General features: G+C 38.4%; 1 protein-coding gene across 2 annotated transcripts; it reads left to right on the top strand.

Moving 5' to 3' along the window:
- The first annotated feature begins 841 nt into the window (after window positions 1–841).
- Window positions 842–22,745, top strand: alkbh3 (alkB homolog 3, alpha-ketoglutarate dependent dioxygenase). Of its 2 annotated transcripts, XM_037767930.1 has the most exons (11): window positions 842–967; window positions 2,746–2,831; window positions 3,623–3,732; window positions 3,853–3,887; window positions 4,010–4,057; window positions 5,234–5,337; window positions 8,897–8,985; window positions 9,285–9,494; window positions 10,367–10,465; window positions 12,529–12,671; window positions 22,506–22,745. In XM_037767930.1, the coding sequence occupies exons 2-10, from the start codon at window positions 2,756–2,758 to the stop codon at window positions 12,646–12,648; spliced, it is 891 nt and encodes a 296-aa protein (XP_037623858.1). In that variant the 5' UTR covers window positions 842–967; window positions 2,746–2,755; the 3' UTR covers window positions 12,649–12,671; window positions 22,506–22,745. The 2 variants fall into 2 exon arrangements, with proteins under 2 accessions (XP_037623858.1, XP_037623857.1); XM_037767929.1 differs by lacking the exon at window positions 22,506–22,745 and having other exon boundaries at window positions 12,529–13,935.
- The last annotated feature ends 2,596 nt before the right edge of the window (window positions 22,746–25,341 follow it).

Below are 25,341 nucleotides of genomic sequence, written 5' to 3'. Positions count from 1 at the left end.
AAATATTACACACTACTTGCAGAATTTTTTTTAAAAGACGTGACCACAAACTGCGTTTTCTGTGATGAATATTTAGAAACAATTTTACACCTATTTTGGCATTATTCTCACACCAGGAAATTCTGGCAAGACCTCTGCAGATTTGATATTGATCATATATTTAAAGATTTTACATTATTATGGGAAAATGTGATGTTTGGTGTCTTCAAAAACCCAAGAAAAGAATACAAATATATTTTATAGTAAATTTGTTAATTATGTTTGCATTTTTTATTCATAAATGTAAATTTAACAATTAAAATATATATATATATTTTGTTGTTTTCCTGAAGGATGTTGAGCAATATGTGAAACTACTTTCTAATTCAACTAACAGAAAGGTTATAAGATAAGATAAGATAAGAACTTTATTAATCCCGAAGGAAATTCTTGTGCCAGAGATTGCTCAAAAATACAACAAAATTACAACAAGTTCAAGTGTATAAAATAAAAAAGTACTATTTCTAGCACTAGTGCCTAATAGAATAACAATTAAGTAAGATACATTTAGTAAAATGAGTAAATAAGATAAGATAAGTAAAATAAAAAAGGTAAAGTAAGCTAACAAACAGAAAAATAAGTAATATTGCACATGTTGGACATTAATATTGCACACAATGAACAGTGATATTGCACATATCTGTTTATCTGTATTACATAATATTGTTGTCTAGTAAGGCTCTTTTTTGTTATTTTTCTATTTGTATACTATCCCCAAATACTGAATCTGTATTATGATCTTTTGTTTAATTAAATGAAACATAAAAATCCGGACGGAACCTATTTCCGCATCTCAGTTCCGGGTCGGATTTGTTTTTGTGTAACACCCTCACATGGCTGTCAGAGCTCAGACGTCTCAGCTGAACTCAGAGTAGCTGTAGTCTCTTTTCTCTTTTCTCTGTAGTGTTGCGCTTCAGCAGACACTTTGGTAAGTAGTTTAAAGATTTAGTTCAACATTAGTCAACCGGATGTTTATTGTTTTTAATTCTGACCTTTACAAAGTGTTTATTTATCTTTAAGTAGCTTCAGACTAGCTAACAGTTAGCTGAAATACCCTTTATTAGATTAAAGGTCTGTCAACATTTCACTGAAATGCATCTTCATCTAAGCAGTTATCAGTACTTTAATTATTAAATCATAACTTAATTAGACCCCATCACTGAATAATACACATAATATCAGAATCAGGTTTATTGCAAAGTAGACTTTCACATACATGATTTTGACTTGTTATCTCAGGAAGAGAAAAGATAAAACAACTACAAAAGTCAATTATCATAAATATAAAATATACTAAAATATATCAAACATCTGTTTGTTTTTAAAATGAAAAGACCTGTACAGTAATATTTATATATATATGTGTGTGTGTATATATGTTTATATATATACACATATATATGTGTATATATATATATATATATAAATGTGTATATATGTTTATATATATACACACACATATATATGTGTATATATATGTATATATATACATATATGTGTGTATATATATGTATATACAGTATATACATATATATGTGTATAATTATGTATATGTACATATATATGTATATATACATTTACATATACATATATATGTATATATATGTGTATATATATATATACATATATGTGTATATATATATACACATATATATGTGTATATATATATACATATATGTGTATATATATATACACATATATATATGTGTATATATATATATACATATATATATACATATACATATATATGTGTATATATATATATACACATATATATATATATACACATATATATACATGTGTATGTATGTATGTATATATATATATATATATATATATATATACATATATATACATATATATGTGTATATATATATATAGGATGGAATGTATTTATTACAGAATAAATAACAAGAGAAAAGTCAACAGTTCATGTTTTTCTGTGAGTATAGAAATAGAAAGATGATAATACAGATGCTACTTAGTTTATGGTATTTTGCAACTGGTACATTTATCACCGATCCCGATTTAATTTTTTAAATGTCAGTAACAGCACAAATTAATTTCCAGTGTGATTTATAATGTTCAAAATCTAGCCAAAAGCCTTATTTTTTATCAGCAGCTCTTGAGCAGGTTGATGTAAAAAAATTTAAATAACCAATCAAGACAGAAAGCAGACAGACAAACTACATGAAAGCTCATGCAGTGTAATACAGCGTACACAAAAATAACCCTTATAAAACAGACATTTATCATTTAAAACATTTATCATAACTACAGAATAATAGACTTAGCATCACAAAGGACTACAAATCTAAAGCATTACCACCAAATGCTAAAGGCACATAGTAGTACACACAGAAATATGCACTTATAGAAGAAAATAGAGCAAGACGTGTACAATTATTTGTACAGTTCTCTCAATAGCGGATTCCACCGCTGTCGTTGTCACTGATAACTACTGCTGGCAGACATGTGCTACCTCTAAACCTGGTGTTGGTTCTCTGTCCTGTTTTAAAAAATCAAATGAAAAAAGGCAAATTGGATTGTCATCATTCATTGTGACAGAAGAAAGAAGTTCTTGGTTTTATAAATACTAAGAAATCTAGCAGTCTGTACTCTGTTTGACTCAGTAGTCTGTTTATTTGTGGAGAATTTGTTTCCATGTTGATAAAAGCTTGTTCTTCTTCCTTGGTCACCCCACAGATGTGATGTGATGTCAGATAAGCGTCAGCGTGCCAGAGTCCAGGGCTCCTGGGCCAAACCACTGCCAAAACCCTCTGGACCAACAGGTAAGTTAAGGCTCAATGTATATACTGTTGTAGTTGTAGTATGGGATTCCCTCTGTCTGCCCCTCACTGAATGAGATTGGAAGTGTTTTCGGCACAGGCAACGTATAAGAGGCGTGACTCAGTTGTAGTTATTTAAGATGATCAAACTTTCTGCCCTTCACCGTTTGTGTAGCTTCACGTAAGGCGCCGTTCTAACTGCGTTCTTTAATGACACCTTGATATTACTTTTTTTATCTTGAATGGAGTCTACATCCAATTCAAAGTGCTATAATTGTGCCATGATGTTTACAAGTGCAAACAGCTGCTGATGGTAAATTATTATATCAATAAGAACATTCTCTTACATTCTAATTTACTGTATTTCATGTTCTGATGCAGCTGTGCCACACGTCATATTTAATTGACATCGCTTTAAAATGACGTGTCCGAGGCGAGGATGTCTCATTTGTTAAATGCCTGTTGCCTCGACTCCTCTGTCCTTGCGTATCTTCCTCGCCTCACATCTTCTGTGTGAGGGACTAAGACGCGAGGAGAGGTGTCGAGGAAAGGAATGGGAAAGGAATGGGAAAGGCCTCTGTGCTTCGCGCCGCCCAAGACGATTGTGATTCTTTTAAAGAAATACAACAAGCCAGAGCGTTTTTACCGCTATACCAGAATGATAATGCAGCCAGACCTTTTGACACAGTGCTGTAGAGATAGGTCTGGCTGTGTGAGATATAAAAGATATATGTGAGATATTAACCTACCTGATATGTAGACAACAGCTTCTTATTTATTTATTTTTTTACCAGGTCCAGCCCCAAACAACCAACAACCCAAAAATGTTAACCCAGCCCCTAGTTCTTGGGGATGTGGGCCACAGAAAACACCTGCGGCATTTGAGTTTCACCAGCCCACCAAGGTAGACAGTAAACATAAAACGTCCCAGTTGAATTCTGGGCAAATTTTGGTGCTTTACAGCCTGTAAATGTTTATCAGAAAGTGTTTACTGTTTCTCTGTTCTGTCTATTCTACATCACAGACAGTTAGAGATGTTCCACCAGAGAAGACGATCGAGTAAGTTACACATTTGTATCTTCACTGTATAGACTTCTCTTATCTCATGATGTTTTGGCTTGTTATTTGGTTGTATATACGACGCACATGTTGGCTAACATACATTATTTTGTTATTGACAGGCAGGCAGGTGATCATGAGATCAGCCATGGACCATCAGGAGTGTCCAGGTGAGTACAGTCTAATTGTTTAGATGAAGAAGTTTAAACCAAATTGAAAAAAGGGGAACAAACAATGATGTGATTTTACCAAACCAGTGTGATTAATGATAACAAATCTGTGATTGAGTTTTAAGTCCACTAGATGGCAGTCATTCCACAAGCAACAGTGTATATAGCTTCCTGCCTCACTTATGTTACCTACTGAGACACATAATAATAGAAGGCCATGTTTTTAATAGACACAGAATATGTAGTAACATGTGCCAGAATATTACATTTACTTTTTAGGCATGGAGCTGATGCTTTTATCAACACTAACGTACATAGAGCTTCCAAAATTACAGACAACCAAGAGCAAGGAAACTAAGGCTGAGGAACCTTACAATATTTTATAAAAATAATAAAATAATACATCCACAGAGCTTTTAGAAAGGTGCCAACTAAAAGTATGGCCTTTCCTAAGAAATATATATCTTATATATCAATATTCTGTGATTGATTATGTGACTGTGACCTGGATTGGTGATGTATGAGCTTTGGAAAGAAGTGTAAAAGGAGAAAAAGAAAAGGGGAAAAATATTTTTTTAAGTCAGATTTAAATCTATTTAACACCTAATTTCTCTAATAATTAGGAATCTATTGGAAGATATGGAATTTATTATTAATAAGTATGTTTTCTTTAGTGTATAATCACCTGAAAATAAGAATCGTTGTGTTTTCCGTTACCTTAGAATGAGCCGTTTATATCTACATAGGGAGCGGGTCCTCTTCACGGAGCCGCCATGTTTCTACAGTAGCCCAGAACGGACAAACCAAACATTGGCTCTAGATGGGACCATTTGTGTTTTCACGTTTTTGCATATGCCACCGTTGTTCTTCTACACGCATGGCACACGGGAGACATTTCACTTGATTGCAATCTGCAATCTCACTATTAGATGCCACCAAATCCTACACACTGCACCTTTAAATGTGTCAGAGTCGATAGTAAAGAGGTGACGGTGAAAGGTCCAGACTTGAAACAGGGATTTTTGATGCTGCCCTAAACTTGTACGCTACCAGGGTACCTCATTGTGGACTATCCTGTACAAACACTAAATATACGAGCTACATACTATATATATTATGTCCATCTTACTCTTCTGGGTACTTAGTCTGTGTGTATTTGTCTTTCCATCTGTCCAGACTGCGGCTGCTGGCTGGATTTCTCTCCCCAGAAGAGGCCGACTGGATGTTCAGTAAGCTGCTAACAGAGCTTCCCTGGTCCCAGAAGACCAACTACAGACAGGGTGGGTACCAGGGGCTTAAGGATAAGCAGTATGGAAGGGGTGAAATATGAGCCTACTGTATGATGTAAGCTGGAGGTGAACAGGGTTCCCCCACGTCAGTTCATGTCTGTTCTAGTTTCATTACAGTGCACTGTTGAACTTTTTATTATCCTGATGTTTGACGTATTTTTATGATGCATATAAAAAATGAAAGTCTACAAAAGCCTACAAAATCCTCTAAATTAGTTAGAATATGTTTAGACTAGGGCTATCAAAGTTAACAAGATAATGACGCCTTAAAGCAAATTCAATTTAACGCCACTCAGAAGGCGCTCACTCACGCAGGCTCAGTTTTAAAGCTACACTGAAGATACTGGCATCATGTGAAACAAGAAAACCTAATGAATCCATTGGTACCAACCATGTCATACGAGCTTGTCGGGAAGAACGCTAAATAACGCTCCAAACTCACGCTAAATTTTGGCGAGGAAAAACTGGCGATTTTTAGGTTCTAGCGAGCTCAGTTTTAAAGCTAGAAGTGAAGAGATCACGGAAACATCATATGAAATTAGGAAAGTACAAACTATCATGGCAATTTTCAAAGGGGTCCCTTGACCTCTGACCTCAAGATGTGTGAATGAAAATGGGTTCTATGGGTACCCACGAGTCTCCCCTTTACAGACATGCCCACTTTATGATAATCACATGCAGTTTGGGGAAGTCATAGTCAAGTCAGCACACTGACACACTGACAGCAGTTGTTGCCTGTTGGGCTGCAGTTTGCCATGTTATGATTTGAGCATATATTTATGCTAAATGCAGTACCTGTGAGGGTTTCTGGACAATATTTGTCTTTTTTTTGTGTTGTTAATTGATTTCCAATAATAAATATATACAAACATTTACATAAATCAAACATATTTGTCAACTCCCATGTTGATAAGAGTATTACATACTTGACAAATGTCACTTTAAGATCAATTTTTGAACAGATAAAAAATGTGTGATTAATTTGCGATTAATGGACAATCATGCGATTATTCGTGATTAAATATTTTAATCAATTGACAGCCCTAATTTAGTCTTTTTCATCATTGTTTTGTGCACATGCCTGATTTTTTTTTATTCACGTTAGCACTGTTTATCTTGAAAAGATAGAAGGCAAAAGCAAAAAACTGCAGCCTCTCTCTCCCTGCACGTGCGTAAGTTGTGCAATGGCTTCATTTTGCAAACCAGTTGGTGTTTTCCTTTAAAAGGAAAGAATAACTCACACTTTGTGCCCAGACAGACTATATACAGAGAGCCTGTTGAGCTGCAGCCAGACTTCGCCTCAGAATCAGCCTTTCGCTCAGCTGGCTCTCGTCCACGTTGTGTGTTACTCTGCGATATCTCCTTAGCAGACAAACAGCACGATAAGACAACGAGATGATTTCCAAACATAGATCATAAAGTAGTGAAATCTCACTCCATCACTGTTGAGCCTTTGTCAACAAAGTCCACGTGATGTTTGGGTTAAAGAGGAAGTCGTGGAAAAAGGATGTTAACCCCTCACCAGTCGCCTCTCCTACGTCCTCCGTCATCTGTCTTGTTTAAAACCCCCTTGACTCAGTTTTTCCGACCATTACTCGCAGCTCTAAATTGGATCCTGTGAACGAGTTAAGGTTTTGTTAATCTTTTACCCCTGATAACATCTCTTCATGGAAAGAGTAAGGCTTTTGATAAATGACCACACATATTTATAAGTATTAGCTCCAGAGGCCCTGAATAATTCAGCGCCATAAAAAGCGATGGCTGCTTGAGCAGTTTGTTTTGGTTTCACCGTGTTCTCTAACAGAGGGACGGCCAAAATACACTAATGGCAGAGAATTGGTTCTTGGAAGAGATCTTGTTTTCCCAGAGAAAGAAACATACACCAAGAACCACAGACGAAGACAGACAGAGACATTTAGATGTTAACCTTGCCTTACCTTCTGCTTGATTCTGGTGCAGATGATCATTGTACATGTGTGTTAACGCTGGAAAGGAATATATTAAGAACAAAACCGTGTCAGCTTTCTGCCCTACTTATAGTTGTCATACAGCAAAAAAAGAGGTAGCTATGAAAACAGACTGGATCCATTCTCTTTTGAAGTTGAAATTGCCGTGACCCAATTACTGATGCAATATAGAGATGGATATGAGAAAACAGTCCACAGCTGCAGCTGTTCTCCATAAGGAAGAAAAAGGGTTACAGTGTATTTAAAGCCTGCAAGGGGTTGAGTGTTTATACTCAAAAGATAGGAGTAGTATCATGTTAATGGGCTGCAACATGCAGAGCCACCTGTATGGCTTTTTTTTAAATTCATCGATCAATAAATCACTACCACATTCATTTTCAGATATCGGCTCCAAGGCTGGATATCGAACCTCAATAGTTTTTGAGTACTGATTGAAATGTGTCTGTAGCATAGCTACAGTATAGTATAAAATATAAAAGTATAAAAAAAAAAAAAAATGGTGAGACTTTTACTTCTCTGAAACTTTCTCTGATTATATTTTATTTAGGCAGCAGTGATGCTGGCTGTGTTCAGAGTTCAACTAGAGAGGGCAGTGAAACACTGCTGTCCAGCCTGGCGTTAACTTACGCTTTAGGATTGATGTATTGAGCAGTTTGGCATATTTTTATTAAATGAAAAAGAAAGGTTTAAAACACGTTTATATTCCCCAAAATCACCTGAAATAGGCATTATCGGTTGCTGTAAGCATCATAGATGTGGGTGAGTAGGGGCCTACTATGTTGAAAAAGTAAAAGCGAAACTTAAAAGCAACACATAAAACTGAATGAAACGTCACGTTTTGAACACAAGCAAAACTGCCTTTTTAGGTTTAGGCAACAAAACTAAAGCTTCTTTAGTTTTATGCAACAATGCCACTTAGTTAAGTTTAGGATGAAACATTGTGTTTGGGCTTAAAATAACGTTTTCAAGAAGTGAAAGAAAGTGAAACATAACACTTGTGAACACAAATACAACTACACCGTGTTGGTTTCACACAGGATGCGACTCCGGTCTCCTGGGTGGAGGACCTGTGTTTTGTGTCCCATCCATCGCCCCCAGATATACGCCCCATATGGAGTTTTGTGGTGTCTATACTAAAGCGCCTGACTTCCGCTTCTGCTCCTGTTATAATTACTACGGTCGCTGTTGTGTTCTTTTATACCTTCTTTTGCTGATCTACCATGTGAATAGATGATAAAACCTGATGTTGGATGTAGTAGGCCCCTATTGACCCACATGTATGGTGCTTTTAGCGCCAATGATGCCTATTTAATAGCCTAAAAACAGTCTAATTGGTATCATTACTAAAACTCAGGTATCATTTTTCCACCAATATTGAAAATTGTAAAATACTGAGCAGATATAGTCTATAGTAGTGTCATTTCTGTGACTGTAAATGAGGGATTTATGGGATTACATTTTGAGAACTACATGTTATAATTACATTAGACCTGCAGATAGAGGCGGCAAATCATCATAGACCATAGTGGTCTCAACTGGTTCTTTTGAGGTAAAGGTGTATTTCTTTGTGTTTGTTGGTCCAGGTGAGGCGTACGAGGAGCCCAGGCTGACTTGCTGGTTTGGAGAGTTGCCCTATACATATGCTCGCTCCACCATGGCTGCCAACGCAGAGGTTAGATAAACTCATGAAGCCTCCAAGCCACCAAGACCAATGTTATGCACACATTTATTTTATTTATTTACAAGTTTCTATGTTTTTCTGTTGTTTCTTGATTTCCCACCATGGTGCTTCTTTTTTTAATTTTGTATAATTTTTCTTAGCATATTTTGTTTTCTCTTGCTTGTTGTTTTGTTGTCTCATTAATCTTGTCTCTTCGTTAACATTGTTTTTTTATTTACATTTAGTTTAAATATTTTACTTTTTATCTTCTTAATTATCTTCTGGACTTTTTCTCTTTTTTCCCCTCATAGTGGCATCCATTGCTGTTAACCCTTCGCGAGGCAGTGGAGCAGGCGAGCGGATGCAGCTTCAACTCACTGCTGTGTAACCTGTATCGCGACGGCAAAGACAGCATCGGCTGGCACAGTGACGATGAGGCCTCCCTGGGTAACAAGCCCATCATCGCCTCCATCAGTCTGGGCGACACAAGAGTGTTCAGCCTCCGCAAGCAGCCTCCACCGGTGAGATGATGGTGGAGCATGAAAACTGGTGTCCGTTACATTACGACTAAGAAATATTTATTTACGTACTTATTAAAGGGCGTGTCCATTATTTCTTTTTATCATTCTGTAGTTTCACAGTGGTGTTCCTTATGTATTCAAATCTAAAGTACGTGTGTTTCACCATCACGATGCAGATGGACCCGCCCTTTAAGTATATATTTTGCTTCTGAACACTAAATGTCTTGGAGTTATTTTCCTGTCCTGCTCTTATACTTGCTTATATGCTTGCTTTGTTAATTTAGAAAAAAAGTCTTGTTTCATTGTTTTGTCCTCATCCAGCTCTCAGTATTCATTAAAGTGTTCTCATAAAGTATTCAATTTGGCCTTCTAAAGCCTGCAGACACTCTTTCTGACCTTTTGCTGTTTCCCATGAGCTAGTTTGGTGGTCTGACTTGGCTCACAGTCAAGGAGGCTATCTTCTGTCTCCACCGCACGCTACTTAATAAAGCAGAACTGCTGTGCAAATCTTAATAAAAACAAGTGAGTGGAGTGCAGAACAGCAGCCAAGGTGAGGTAGTGAAAAACAGGACACACATGGGAAGGCTTAAGTCAGGTATTGTGTTTAGACTCAGCAGAGTATTCAGAGGCCTGTGTTTAATATTTGTCTGTTATTTGAAGTGTTAAAGTATAAACGTCTTAGGAGGCAGGCTTCATTAGTCATGATGTTGGAGAGTTGTTGTGGCATTTAGTTGTGATTTGCAGGTAACAGAATGAGCCTTCAACTTGTTCTCCTTTGTGCATTAATGTGTGTTTTAGTCATGTGACAGTAGATTGTACCAATTTTGGGTATATGTTATTATACATTGTGCTTTACTCTCTGCATGTGTTAGGAGGAGAATGGGGACTACACTTATGTGGAGCGGATTCGGGTTCCTCTGAGTCACGGGACGCTTTTGGTGATGGACGGAGCAACACAAGACGATTGGCAGGTAGGCTCCACAAATCAAATGCAACGGCCCATGCGGGCAAAATGGCCACTAATACTTCGAAGCTCCAGTGAGAAATATTCGACCATACTAAAAGCTTCGACTGCCGTTGGGTCTTTATGCGTGGAGCATCCCTTTGGATGGAAAAACGGCTACATAATGTGCAATAATCACATCAAATAAATTACAGCGATAGCCCATAAAAACAAATTTGCTCATATGTAGGCCTAAAAAAAGAAATGAATAGATAAATATACTGTAGCTTATAATAAAATAATAGACCTGGCTTTGTTGAGACTGTCTATCAATCTCCTCTGTTGCGTTTCAGCACCAGGGACGGCGCAGCAACGACACACGTTCACTCTACACACAACAAACAGCGTTATCCGTCTGAAAATAACTAATAATAATTCATGTTGATGCATAATGAATAATGAAGAATTACTAATCTTTATTTCATGGACTATTTGGGATTTTTAGGTTAATGCATGAAGAAAAGAAATACAAAAACGATGCATTCGAATACCGATTTTAATTTTTTAATCATTACAGAAACATACGGCTTTGCTCTAATCTATCCCTAACTATTATTAAAACAGCAACTTTGACATGAATGAATCCATTACCTCAAACTTTGGACATTTACAGTAAATAGTCATGCACTGAAAACCGTATCTGCCCCAGTCAGGTGACGTCAGGTGAACCTCACCTGCTCTGCCCGTGTTTGTGTTGTGCATTTGCGAGTGCATTTGGGTGAGTAAGTGCTTCCGACTCAACACACGTGAGAGGATAGAAGTGTGTTGAAGGCGCTCCGGTTCCTTCCCTGACCGACAGGAAGTGAAGATGGATGGAGTGGCCCTGAGATAATCGCAGAGCTTCAGCATAATGAGAGTAATTTGTTTTACAATCAGGGACAGCGGCCAGCTTTATGAAAGAGGATGAAAAGTGTGTGTGTGTGTGTGTGTGTGTGTGTGTGTGTGTAATAAGAGAGTGTGAACGTGTAGCTGGTTTCTGTTGAAAAACATCGGGTTGCACGCGACAGTGACAACATGTTATATTACAATAGTTTGAATTTAATATTGACTAAATGTTTTCCGCCTTTGGATAAGGCAATAACTGCTGTCTAAAATAGGTCATACTATTTAGTTTTACTTTTTTATACCTAAGTAGAAACAAGGATGGATAACAAAACATGTCAGATAAACCACCCCCAGAATAGAAACCATTATATGTCATTATGTGTCATTCACACGGTCTTTTAGCTGGTCACGCTAAAAAGTAAATGAAAATTAAAAGGAGTGTGAGAACAACAAAGGGGACGAGGGGGAATAAAGAGAGGGAGAACTACAAAGAGGTTTTAGTTTAAAAGAAAAAAAGGGAGAAGGTCACAGGTGTTTTATGGCGACACCTCCCTGAGTATCTCAACAAAGGTTTCATCTCTCCTCTAAAGATGTTGCCAGAGAAAGAAGATCACACCGTCCATTAATTCTTCCTCTGTCACTGCAGGCCTGGTCTGCCTAATAAAACCTCCTGGCTCCGCTAGAGAGGTTTGGAAGTGAGTGCTAAATATTTAACTAAACCTGTCAATCCTGCTAAAGTACTTCATTTGTTTGAAAAAGGATACGGGGTTATTTCTGCCTGTTCTTGACTCTTTCTAAGCAAACCTTTCACCTCCTTTTTGAGATGTAGGGGAAGGAGGAGTGTGTGTTTGTCTCTGTTTTTCAGAGCACAAGATGGACATGTGGAAATTATTCCCTAAAGCTCCAGACATAAATGAGTTGAACTTTTTGTCTGTGCTAATACGGAAAATGTGTCTGCACTGTTTTTGCAAAGGGGGATACATTTGCCTTTACCTCATATGTGAAATAAGAAAATGGTGTTTGTTGACTGTTTTCACGTTTTCTGGTTGACCTGTGTCTGGAGACCAGAGGTCAGCTGCAAAACAAAAATAAGCTTGTGTATAGGAAACGCCTGGTCTAAGCCAGTTCCTCCTAACTTCATATAAATCCTTCTGGATAAAAAAAACAACAAAATGCAACTTTTCTCTGTCTCTCTGTCTCCACCAGCATCAAGTGGCTAAAGAGTACCATGACCGAGGCCCACGCATCAACTTGACCTTCAGAACGATGCACCCAGAGCCGGAGGGCTACCGGCCGGGGACCAAGCTGCGATTCACGTCCAACTGACCGTAAACTCCCCTCAGAGTCAGGTACTTAAGGCTGAGGAAACTAGTGGTTCTGCACCTCAAACATGGATCCACACAATGATAGATCTGATGGTTAGAGTGTGAACAAGACTGAAGCTAATGACTGATGGAGAGATTTTGTAGTGAACGTCGTCGTCCTTCTCAGTGAGCTTGCAAGCAATTTCAGCTATTTGAAACAAGTCTTGTAAACACATCAGGCCACAGTATGAATAACGGTCTCCTTCATATTAAACAAGGAGATTTGCAGGTCTGTGATTGTGGTGATTATCAGATATCAGTGTTTTCGGAGAAGCTAACCAGAAGAACTGGTGATAATGAAGGTTTAAAGGCTGGATAAAATGTCTGCTCTGCATATTACTTTGACTTGTTTGTTCAGCACAGAGAGTTGTTTCTGTTCATTTCAGTTAATAATTTGATACAGTCTTTGGTTAGTATGCCAAACTTTCATTTCCTACCCAAACAACATGTCATGAAAGGTGTTTTTATGAAAGACAGTGCCCCATTGACTGCCCAGCGAGTCACTGTTGACGTGCCTTGTTTATCTTTGGGAGCTTTTTTGGAGATAAAAAGGGAAGAAACAAGTAAAGTGGCCACTTACAGGCCAATTACAGCTCCATCAGGTCTGGAATTAGTTAATTTGTTCTGTTGAATAAGATTTGTCTGATCAGTCCCTCAAAGAGGTAGTCCAGGTTTTTTAAAGCTGCTAATATAACTTGAAAAAAGTTCATCTGAGGCGAACTTACACAAGTGTTTTGAGATAAGATGGATAGCATGTGCACAGTTTAACTTTCGTGTTTACAAAAACAGTCAACATAGTTGCATTTTCAATATGCTGTGTATGAAATTTGAAGCTTGAAGAACTTGAATTAAAACGTAAAGTGTTTAGTATCAAATTCATGATTTTCGAAATTCCTATAGTTTTAAGGTAACGGCATTTTGGTTTCTGCATATACCTCCCTGCATAAGTTCCATGTTTATTCTCTTCAACATGACATCAGTGTATCAGATAGGTCATCAATACTTGTGCTATTGTCATTTTGGCAGATTACCAGAGCTACTTTTTATGGAAAAAAAACACTTTGGGTGCTATTCCAACATGGTTGACATCTAAAAAGCGTGAAATGAGGAAAGTACATGTCTTAACGGGGGATACACACTACTTTAACGGCCCATGTGATGGGATATTCTGTTTATTTTGTTATGTTAAAGAGATGCAAGAGGTGTTCTTGATTGCTGTGGTTCTGAAATAAATAATTACTTCTCTGAATTATCTTCTATTGTGCCTTATGTTAAAAAAATCTGATATTTGTCACATAACATAACTTATTTAATATATTAAACGGAATTGAAACCCTTAATTTTCAGCAGCGCTAACATTTCATATGGAACATATTGTGTAATATTTAACATTTGACTTTATTATGTAATAACGTTTTTTAAAATATTGTCATGAAAATAATCTGTGCATAATGTTTGCAAAACAGAGGGGACAGTGAAAGGTTATCTCCAGGAGAGATTATGCATTGTTGTAACTATACCCAAAGATGGGATAAGGTTGTTGTTTAAGGGAAACAGGTCTGGATCATTTCATATTGTGGTTTTAAAATCATGTGCTACAGTCAGAAAGAGTTCTGTTTTTGTTGTCATTTTGGTTTTATCCAACACATTAGATTTAAATTGAAAGGTGCTGACTCTCACTTTTAGGTTTCTTTGAGGGTTTTCACATCCATGTTGGATGAACAGAGTGGAAGTCTGTTCTACTATCTACTGTCCTTTTTGTAAATACTCCCCAACAGTCCTCTGCAGCTCGTTATTGCGCTACATTCTAAGCCCGCCACTTTTAGCGGTCCAATCAAATGCAAAGGATATGATTTAAATCCCTATTGTAACTGTACACGCTCAAATATTCTTTTTCACTGGGGAATACTCACAGTACAGAAGCTAAAGATGCTCTAACTTCAATTTCACTAGTGGAACGTTAACATTCAAAACCACCTAACATCTTGTCATCCTTTAAAGAGCAAGCTGAAACCCTGTTTTTGCTTGAATGCGGCCACTTCACAAATTAAAACGATGCATTCAAACTCAGACACACACACATGCCCATCCTCATAGAACCATCTAACTTGTTGAAATGTTTACACCGTCTTGCATGACCCGAAGCATCTTTTTTTTTAGTGGTACTGGAAAGCAGCGACATCAGTCTCCACCTTCCTTGATGGCCAAGACGGTGGTTCAGAGCTGTATTTGTTTGATCTGCTTGACTTAGCTTAGCTTAGCAAGGCTTCAGCGGATGCAGAGACAAAGGCAAGTGGCAGAATAAAGGATGTGAACCGAGTGGCTGGTAAGGAGGATGTATATTTGCCCCAAACACTGTAAACCACTGACTACAGTGGTTTACAGTTGTAATACAGTTGTTGTTTTTTTTGTTGACAGGGCAGCATTATTTCTCTTGAAAAAGGCAAATAATTACTGTTGTAATGAACATTATAGACTGAGACCAGGATCAGTTGATAGTATAATAAAGTGAGGGCACATGCTGTATGATTTACAAACTCAAAAAAGTGGATTTAGTGTCACTTGACACTGACACTGTAAATTCACTGCAGCCTCAATTTCCCAAGTGCCTTTCCATCCGCACAGCCATCACTGTAACCATGACAACTTCATCGGCTGCCCCATCTGACTCTTTCCTTACTTTGGTCTGCTGATGTGTTTAAATCTGACATGCCAGCCATAGTCTTTCCCCCAAACTGCCTGACAATAAGAATCATAAACCTGACAGCTGTTTTCTTTACACCTCACACTCCTCCAGCAAACAGCTTCGGTAACACATGACAGAATAATAGACTGCAGGATGTATTTTTTTGTATATAAAGGGGGATTTGAGGACTCATACTGTGTAATAGGGTCAGCAGACCCCATTTCTGTGTGTGGGAGAGTTAATGAGGAAGACCCACGGTGAGTGCAGCAGGTTGTGTAATAGGTCCTAGGCCTTTTGTTGGTGCAGTGCAGGTGAGAGATGTTCCGTGCTGTGCCCGACTTTTACTGGCTCCTTCATGTTGGGCCTCCAGAGGCAAAGATTGGGACATTTTGTACCAGAAGAGAACGTCACAGCGCTGAACGTGAAGCAGGTCCAGGCTGAACATTTGACTTAGCTTTGGAACAGTGCCTTATGTTCAAGACATTGGGGATAGTGTGTGTTTGTGTTTTGGAAATGTTTTGTATAGGAAATCGTGCACCTGCTCCCTGATTACATGTTGTTCTGGTAGATGATGAGATTCAATCAGAATAATTAGGAAGGAAAATACTGCAGGGCCTTAAAATTAGTAAAATAAGGTTGTTAAATTGTCTACCGGACACCTGCAGCCTTCGTCGTTGCTCAATGATCCCATTTATTGCACTGTGCTGTTTATTTTATATCAAATATCTTTAAAGCTGCCCTGATCAATATTTTTATATCAACAAAGGATCATTATTGACTCTGCAGTGTGAGTCAGCTTTAGGGAGCATTTTAACATCTTCAAGCTTATTGTTTTACTTTTACAGCCTACAGTGTGTTTGGTTCAATCTCTCATCAAGCATTGTTAGTGACAAATCTCTAGTACCCTGTAGCTTTCTCATAGACTGTAACTAAGAAGTGGACGTATTCACCGTGACATCACCCATTGGTTTGTGGACTGACGTTTTGGCCGTTGCCATCTCGTTTTTTTGCAACCAGGAGTGAAATGGAGAGGGTGGAGCTCAGTACAACTAAACACTGAATAGACATTTTTAGGCGACCAAAATGTTACAATTAACTTTCATGAACTGAAAACACACTGAAAGGGTTAAAGTTCTAAGACGAAAACACGGTCAACTCCCAGACTGGACAACGCCGTGGTAGCGACATGTCAATCACAAGGTAGCCCCGCCCTAAAGCATCCCCTGCTTTATGGTCTATTTGACTCTAAATGGGACCATAATTTACTAAATGAACATCATGCTGTTTTGAAGAAGACTTGAAACTAGAGATTGAGACCATAAACTCATGTTTACAATGTTTACTGAGGTAATAAATCAAGTGAGAAGTAGGCTCATTTTCTCATAGACTTCTATTCAATCAGACTTATTTTTGCAACAAGAGGAGTCGCCCCCTGCTTGCTATTAGAAAGAATGCAAGTTTAAGGCACTTCAGCATTGGCTTCACTTCTCAGACACGGAGGTCGTCCACTGAGCTCTGCTGCCCCAAAGTGAACCAAAAAAAAAAGAAAAAATATTGAATCCAGCTGTAACTATATATGAGAGCCAGCACATTCCCAAAATTGTATTTTGAGCTATACCAAATATTATATTTCAAGTTTAATTTAGTATTAAAGCTGCAGAACACCTTAGTGCAAAATGTTCACATAAATTTAGTCGACTTAAATAACAGAGATATTTCTGTAATGTATGTGGTCATCTTAATTCCCACTATATTCAGAATTAGACATTGTCTTCCTGTATCTGCAGCACTTTCCCAGCTTTCTCTTTCTGTTGTTGATGTTTTCCACTCTGCCCGGAAAGGAACTTGGCATGTGACTCGATAGCCAACTAACAAGCTGCCCGGCATTCCTGTGTTAGCCGCTGTTGGCTTGTTCCAGATCCCGACACCTGTTGTGCAGGGCTGGAAACATTTGGGTTTACGGGAGCCACATCAGAGCTGCTGTTGCTGCTAACTCCTTTTTAGCTCTGGAGACACTGTATGGATTACACCTAATTAGTCCTCAGTCCAGCGACGTTCCTGTCCTGGCTGTTTACTGTGCCCACCCGATCTCCAGCCACCAGCCTCTGTAGTCTCACATTAGCAGACAGTGAACCGTAAACTACTGGGCCGTGTTTGATTAGAGAGCTTTAGATAGATTCAGTGTTATTATGAAGTTCTGAAAAGAATCCAGTGGGGAATATATAACCATGTTTATTAAGTACAGATGCAACAGTGTTACATAATGTTATAATTAAGTAACAAACTGACTTGCATAATGATTCTTAATTAATGTGCCAGCTGTTTGAGTATGTTAAACCACTTTTTTGATCTGGCACAATATGTTGAATGCCGTGCGGACACAGGCTGCCTGAGGGGCAGTGGTGAAAAAATAAGAAGGCCACCGTGCAGCTGCATGCGGTGGGGCAGTGAAAAAGGCCGATTCAAAATGCATTTCTGATCCACCATGATCTTTGATGTCAAAAATGCAACATGCTGGAGTTTGATTTGTTGTCCATGGTTATCGTATAGAGCTTTAATCTCGTTTAAAGCTGAAGTAGGCGAGATTGGAGCATGTGATTAAAAAAAAGGTCGCTATATCCTGACAGTAGTACATGAAACAGGTAACCTTAAAAAAATCATGTGCCTCCAGTGCTCCTAACGGTATCTGCAAGATTTCACAGACCGGAAGAAAACAAGCAGTCAGAGCTGATCTGAGGTCTGCTGTCCAGCTGCCGTCTATGAGAGCCGGCTGTCGATCACTCGTGAACTCCGACCAAACGGTCAAACTAGGCAGTGCTGATCAAATATGAATCAATATTATGTTACGTTAATGCCTATTTCTCTCCTCAAATGTTTTCAGAATCATCTTGTAGTGCACGGTTTAGCTGTGAAATGAGAAAGTTTGTGACGCCGCCGCCATTGTGAAATCTGGTGAAGGAATGGCAAATTCTGGTCACATGACCGGAGCACAGCCAATAGGAACGCTCTCTCAATGAAATGACCTGTGATTGGTCAAAGTCTCCCGTCACGGGCTAGACTTTTTTAAAGCCTGAAAACAGAGCCATGAGGAAGAGCAGAAGTCTAGTTATCTCTCAGAACACTTGAATTACAATATGCTGAAAGGTTATTATGGAATTTTTGTCCGATGATGCCAAAAATATACTGCCTACTGCAGGTTTAACTTTTTCTTGTTTTTTTAGTTTGTTTGACTAAAAGGATAAAAGGATGCCACATATCACAGTTCAATAATACAGGAGGATATTTTCCCCGGAGGTTCATAACTGTACTGTGGGTTCCAGTCAAGCTGTCCTGTTTGTATTATGGGAAAGCTGCATGTGTTTGAACGGTAATAAATTCTGGTTGTATAGTGCAGCAAACTCACGTCTCTTTTGGTAGAGCTAAACCCTGAAGTTAAACATATCGTCAGCAAGTTAAATGGCAGATTGTCCATTAAGAAGAGAACAGTCAATGAACTTCTGATTGTGTGCAGGCCAGGCAGGATGTTTGCAGGTCAGTCACATCTCAGCACTGGAGACTGTGTCAGTACTGCTGCATTCTGGGAAACCGGCATCGTCCATAGAGTGTACTGAATGAGTGTTTTAGTCTGTATGTATATGTCCAAATGTACACACCTAACTGTATACTGTAAGAATATACACTTATATTTAGTTTTACATCCTTGTGTATGTGTGTGTATGTGTGTGTATGTGTGTGTTATATAATATAGTCGTGTGCAGTCTGAAGTCATGCTGTGATTTGCTGGGAAGCTGCTCTGGGAACAAGTTGACCGATTCACTTCACCCTCCCCTCCTCCCCTCCTCCCCTCTCCTCTCCCCTCCTCTCCCCTGGGCTTCATGACTTTACCGTCCTTTACTGTGCCTCCTCCTCCTCCTCCTCCTCCTCCTCCTCCTCCTCCTCTCTTTCCCCTATTAGCCTCTTCATCTTCTCCTATCCATCCCTGTCTTCTATCACCTTTTTCTACTCTCTTTTGTCTGGCTTGGTCAAGTTGTCTTTTTCGGTCAGATCATATTACAGCTGCCTCTCGCTGTTCGACCTCTGAGAGCGATGAATAAGTTTGTGTCTTTCTTCCTAAATGTATTAACTTGAGATCGGCTGCTGGACTTGAGAACCATCCCAGTCTTTCCCTGATGTTGCTTGTTCGGACTTACATGGAGTCACAAGCACATCTTCCTCCTCTCTCTCCATCCTTCACTCCTCCATCACAGTCCCGTGCTGTGTCTTTTGTATAAGTTGGAAGTAAGCATGTTTATGGACGTTTACGGTAGATAGATGGATAATTTACAAAAAACTAATAAGCTTTACAATAATCTTCAAAAGTAAAAGCCCTTTCCTCGTTTTGGTTAAAAGCAGTAGCATTCCGTGTGTCAATCTCTCATATTTTCATTTGAACGCCTCGTTCTAATTTTGGATTTATTGGAAAACATGTCCTCAGTTGGTCTTACCGCGTCTCTCCCACTGTTTTCGATATCCGCCCCCTGCCCTGTGAAGTCATGCCTTTCCTGTGTGAGTTATAGCAGGGCTGGCACTGATATCATGTTAACAGACGCGTCATTAGTGGCATCTTGACGACGTAACAGCTGATTGTGATGCACCGCCAATGTGGTAACACTTCACAAGCGGATTCAGAAGGAATACATTTTAGTTGTGCTATGATTACTGTATATACAGTGAGAGAGACAATCCTGCAACCAGGAGGTCAAAGCTGTGGGTCCAATTAACAGCAGCTTCTTATCAACGAATCATTGGCCACAATGAATCTGTCTTATGAACACATGTAGACTTATATTCATTTATTTAAGATTTATGTTTCCCTTATGAACAGTTTTAGGAATTAGTAGTGCAGAGGCAAGGACAGGGAATCTTACCGGCTTCACAAGGTAAATAGTTTTTGCTGGACTGCTTGGCAAAGATGGAGATACAGGTACCAGGGATCAAAGCCCAGGTCGAAGTGACAGTATCTCTTCATTGAAAGAAGAGCAAAGACCGGCACTGAAGGTTTTTTTCAATGGAAAAAGATGTTTTTAGCTCTTCTCCCGACTGGCTTCAGCAAGAGTTTGATTGACAGGTGGATCATCCAATCACCTGCCAAGTATGTTTTTGCCTGTGCCTGCTCTTTTCCAAACAGTTTCCAGTGACTGCTTCTCAGATGGTTCTGTGTAAACAAACCATCTGGTGGGTCAAGTTGGTGTGCCCCTGACAGCTGTTTTGACCTGAATTCTGATCTGGATGGTACTACGCTGTCTGTCCATTCATGTGTTATGAGGTGGAATAAGATGGATAGTGCAATTCTAATCAATAATAATAAAAACTTGACATTTAGAGGAGACTTGATATAAGTTGCAAGTCTTAAGGTCTTGTGCATTGATTTAAATGTAGTAAATGTGGTCCTCAGACACATCTAGATTATTCCCGAATTAAAATTACAAACAAAAAGCATCAGAAAAAAAATCTGTGACACTAAAAACTTAATTTATCTGTGGATGCACGTGTTTGCGCAGCGTAAACAGACACAGTGTTCCTGCATGGGAATCCTTCCCAGTCTCCAAGTCTCACTCTATAAATAACCTTGTTGTCCCGATGGTGTCTCACTGACTCAGTCTCCAGAGAGGGAGGACAAGGGGAACCGGGCCAACTCCCCAGAGGATGACATGTTTATTGATTTACAACAATGTTGCCTCTGTTGCCGTCTCTTTTATTTTCAAGCAGAACTAAAGCTATACCTCTATATAAAATTATACACCAGCTTACTGCATTGAACATATAGCTGCATGAATGTAAACTAGCGTTTGCAAAGTGATTAAAGTTTCCTTGAAGTAATTCCTTTAGGCAATGTCACATCCAAGAATATGAATTTTTCACACACTAATCATACAACCTGATCAAATGGAGCCTCTCTAGAGCTGGTATTTGCAATTTTAGTGTTACAGTTTTAGTTGCAGGCAAATAACTCTGCATGGACACAATATGAGAGATGCATCTTCAATGCAGGGTTATTATTGTAAACTTAAACTGAAACTAAAATGAAAATAAGCAGTGAAAAATATTGTTGTAAAACTGAAATTAAATTTTAAAAAACTATATCCTTTAAGAAAAACTAAACTAAAATATAAATGAAATATAAATGAACACAAATTAATTTCAGTTTTAGCTTTTTAGCTACAGTATATCACAACCGAAAAAAGGAGACAGCATGAATTTCCGTCCACTTTTGTGTCATTGAAGCACAGAAATTGAAGCTTGACATCCCAGATAGTACTAAAATTAAACATTAAACATTATGGCTATTCCTACCCAGATCTCCAACCATGTATTTTGCATATATTTATATATTATATATATGTAGCTACATATTTCTGAGACATTAAACCTGTTCCAAACTAAAACTACTATGAAACTAAAACTAAATATATAAATCTGAAATTAAAAAAACTAGCAAACTCACTCGAAAAGTAACTAAGCAGGATAATGTACAGTGAGCCGGTCATTGTTGTTAAAGTAACCCCAACAGGGCGATGCTGTACTCTCATCGCCCTTAAGGGGTTTCTTTCACAACAATGACCCGCTAGCTGTACATTATCCTGCTTATTACACGGCTACTTACTGAAGAAATCAATAATTTGACACAAAAACGGTCCACCAGAGTCTGACATAAGAACCACACCCATAGCGACGGTCTGTTATAAAGAAATAACAGACCGCAGAGCGCCGTGATAAACCAGTCAGAATCGAGTATTCAACAAAGCCGTGTAATAAAATAAAATAAATAGTAATTGAAACTATTATAACCTTGCTTCTATTTAGAGCAATCCAAATATCATAAATAAGATAAAATATTATATTTTTGTCATTATATTTTCAGAGGTGTTATACAAACAAAAACATTAGATTCACCTTGTTATATAACTCAATGCAATAACTGAATATTGAAACTTCATTGTCAGTGTGTCTGCTTAATGACTTGTCGTACGGTGTTGTGAGTGTGCTCACTCGTAGTTCTTTTAGGAGGGAGAGAAGATTTGATACAGTACCTGAGCTGCTGTGTTACTAACCAACTTTGATTCCCCTCCTCTCCGCTGTCCCCTGACATTTAGGTTGCCATGGTAACAGGGACGTCCCATCGCGGTGGGTACAGGGTGATTTGCCGGTCCGGGAATGTGGCCTGTGGCGTGTACCTCACCTCTTGACCCATGGACCTGGATAATGGATTTGTCTTGATTCTCTCTGTTTCTTTCTCTCTCTCTCTCTTTCTTGTTTCCTTTCTCTTCCTCCAAACACTTAGTGGAAGTAATTCTCTTGGATATATTATGTCAATATATATATTATATACAGTACATACTAGTATTTTCTGATTTTTTTCTGTAGTTTTTAGATGTTTGAGTGGTTTCACTTAGCACAGGCTGCATAACGGAAAAAACTGTACATATTGAAAATACTGTTTAGCTGTAAAATGAAAGTTTGCCTGAGGATTGAAATAGGCACTACAGTAACAGAATATGGATTCATATTTGATCAGCGCTGCCTAGTTTGACCGTTTCATCAGAGTTTGTGACAAGCAGTGATTGGCAGCTGCTGTAGAGACTCCTCGGCTCTGATTGGTTGTTTTCCTTCATGCACAGTGAAACCTTGCAAATGCCATTAGGAGCACTAGGAGGACACAAGGGAACATGATTTTTTCACAGATTATCTGTCTCATGCACTACTGTCAGGATGTAAAGACACTTTTATAAAAATAACTATCATATTTGCTCAAAGTTACAGACTGCCGCTTTAATCAGACAAATTTCTTTATCATTCACTGCTATTTCTGGTGCGTTGTCTTGTCTCATTATGCATTTCGTTTAGCACATACTATCAGTGACGCCTGAGTAAGCTGCACTAATTAACATGCAGTGAGTCGCACAATGTACTTTAAATTTTGACTATTAAAATCTATTCTATATTGAGACACTCTATATTGCCAAATCCTTATCACGGCGTACATCTCGGTGTTCGTCTATGTCAATTATACTGCCAGCCCCCGAACTAATCCCTTACATTGAGCCCTGTAACTCTACCTGCACACTCACTACTGTACACACACACACACACACACACACACACACACACACTTACCCATGAAGAGGAACCTAGTGAAAGTTGAGCCCGCTTGTTAATTACAATGACTCCATCTGATTCCTTTTCCAGCCGGTGCCCTTGTTTCCGACCATGTTACATAACCAGGACTGTAATATTTATATACATATTATGTCACTGATACTGGATCATATTACAGTTAAGATCTCCACTGGAATATGCTGCTGTAAGCACCTGTAAAAGTCAGTATATCATAATCAACTTAATTATGTCACCTTTGTATAACTATTGCGTGCAAATAAGAAAATTTCATAACTCTTTTTGCAAGCATGTTTTAAAGAACTTATATCAGTGACATAGTGGCACAGTTTTTGTGGTTCTCAAAATTAGGATAAATTTTCACACTTTCCATCTAACTGGCTAAGTTAAACCTGTTTGGTGCTTGGCAGGTTGCACAGTTGGTTTATCAGAGACGATGAGACTGAAACATGCAGTGAATGTTCAGTAAAAACAAAACAATAAGCTAAAAGGAGCTGAAAACTTTTGGAAATCTGCAGAGTTGGGTAATAATTCTCTGTGAGTTAATTACTGCAAGAAGCCTTTTTCACATGACACGTCAGCCCGTTCGCACGGAAAGGCCTATGAATGACACGACAATGCACGAGGCATTTAGCGTGCAATAAGTACGCCTTTCTTGCTTGTGGCGTGTCATGTTAAGGCCTTGTAGCCTGTACTGACTGCAATGTAAATGCATTTGTGTAAATTTGCTACGCTCAGAGCTAGTGACGTAGAATAAAAATCAAGAAAGACTTCTTATGGCAGGTGGGAGGCGAGGTGGATTGGTCCAACAAACGCAGGACTTTCAACCAGGAGACCGGTGTTCAAGACCGGTGTTTTGTTTTGTAAGTTATGTTAGTGACGTTTGTCACGTGTTTTTTAATGACGTGTGTTCGGTAGTTATGTTTTGTTGTTTCCGTACATATTTGACTTAGTTTACATTCTTATTTTAAGCCCAACCATGATGTTTTTCCTAAACCTAACTAAGTGTTTTTTAAACCTCACTGCGGATGTTACTGTAGTTTTGTTGCGTGCCGTACAAATGACACGCGAAAAGCCTAAAATGCGTCCTCATGACAATGTCCTTGTAATGTTGTGCTATTTATACACCTTCCCATGAGACGGGGTTGCACATGTAGTAACTGTATTATGTCATAGTATATAAAATATTAATTAGCGGAGCTTTAAAGTCAACAAACAAAGAAATGTACAGAGACATTTGTCAAGTGTCCCAGTTAATAGCCATATCATATGTTTATGACAGTCTGTTTCAAACCATCTTTAATAGGTTTGTGCATGTGTGTGTGTGTTTAAGGTGGGACAAGGGTGGTGTAGGTGATGAAGGAGAGGATTGGAGGGGATTATTACTCAGCTGCCTCTTCCCGTGCTCCCTGCTGGAGGTATTCTCCTCCAAATGCCATCAGCTGTTGAATACAGGATACAGAGCTAGATAGAGCAGATAGAGAAGACACAGAGAAATACAACACCCAGGATAACACCAACAAAATACCTACTAGAAACAAAGAAACCATGATGAACTGAAGAATTATTCCTCTTTTCAGCACATTAGTTTATTCTGAAGATGATCTGATTTTCACTTCCCACCACCACCCAACCTCCTATTTGGATATATAGGGAGGATGACAGGCGGTAGTGATGAACTGATCAACTCCAATATTCAAAGGTGTGAAGTGCCAAAAACGTGATTTTCCACTCAACAAGCATTTTATATTATATTTTATATTATACTGGTGCGAAAACACCCACATTTTTGTTGGCTTTTTACCTAATTTTGCT

The sequence above is a fragment of the Sebastes umbrosus genome, chromosome 4, assembly GCF_015220745.1.
Source record: "Sebastes umbrosus isolate fSebUmb1 chromosome 4, fSebUmb1.pri, whole genome shotgun sequence".
In the NCBI taxonomy this organism is placed as follows: Eukaryota; Metazoa; Chordata; class Actinopteri; order Perciformes; family Sebastidae; genus Sebastes; species Sebastes umbrosus.
The sequence above is the reverse complement of the archived record's forward strand: the minus strand, read 5'-3'. Positions and strand labels throughout refer to the sequence as shown.

Coding starts and splice junctions, on each gene's coding strand:
- alkbh3 (XM_037767930.1), top strand. CDS start 2,756: ATGTCAGATAAGCGTCAGCGTGCCAGAGTCCAGGGCTCCTGGGCCAAA. Junction 5,338..8,896: donor GAAGACCAACTACAGACAGG/GTGGGTACCAGG, acceptor TTGTTGGTCCAG/GTGAGGCGTACGAGGAGCCC. Junction 9,495..10,366: donor TCCGCAAGCAGCCTCCACCG/GTGAGATGATGG, acceptor TGCATGTGTTAG/GAGGAGAATGGGGACTACAC.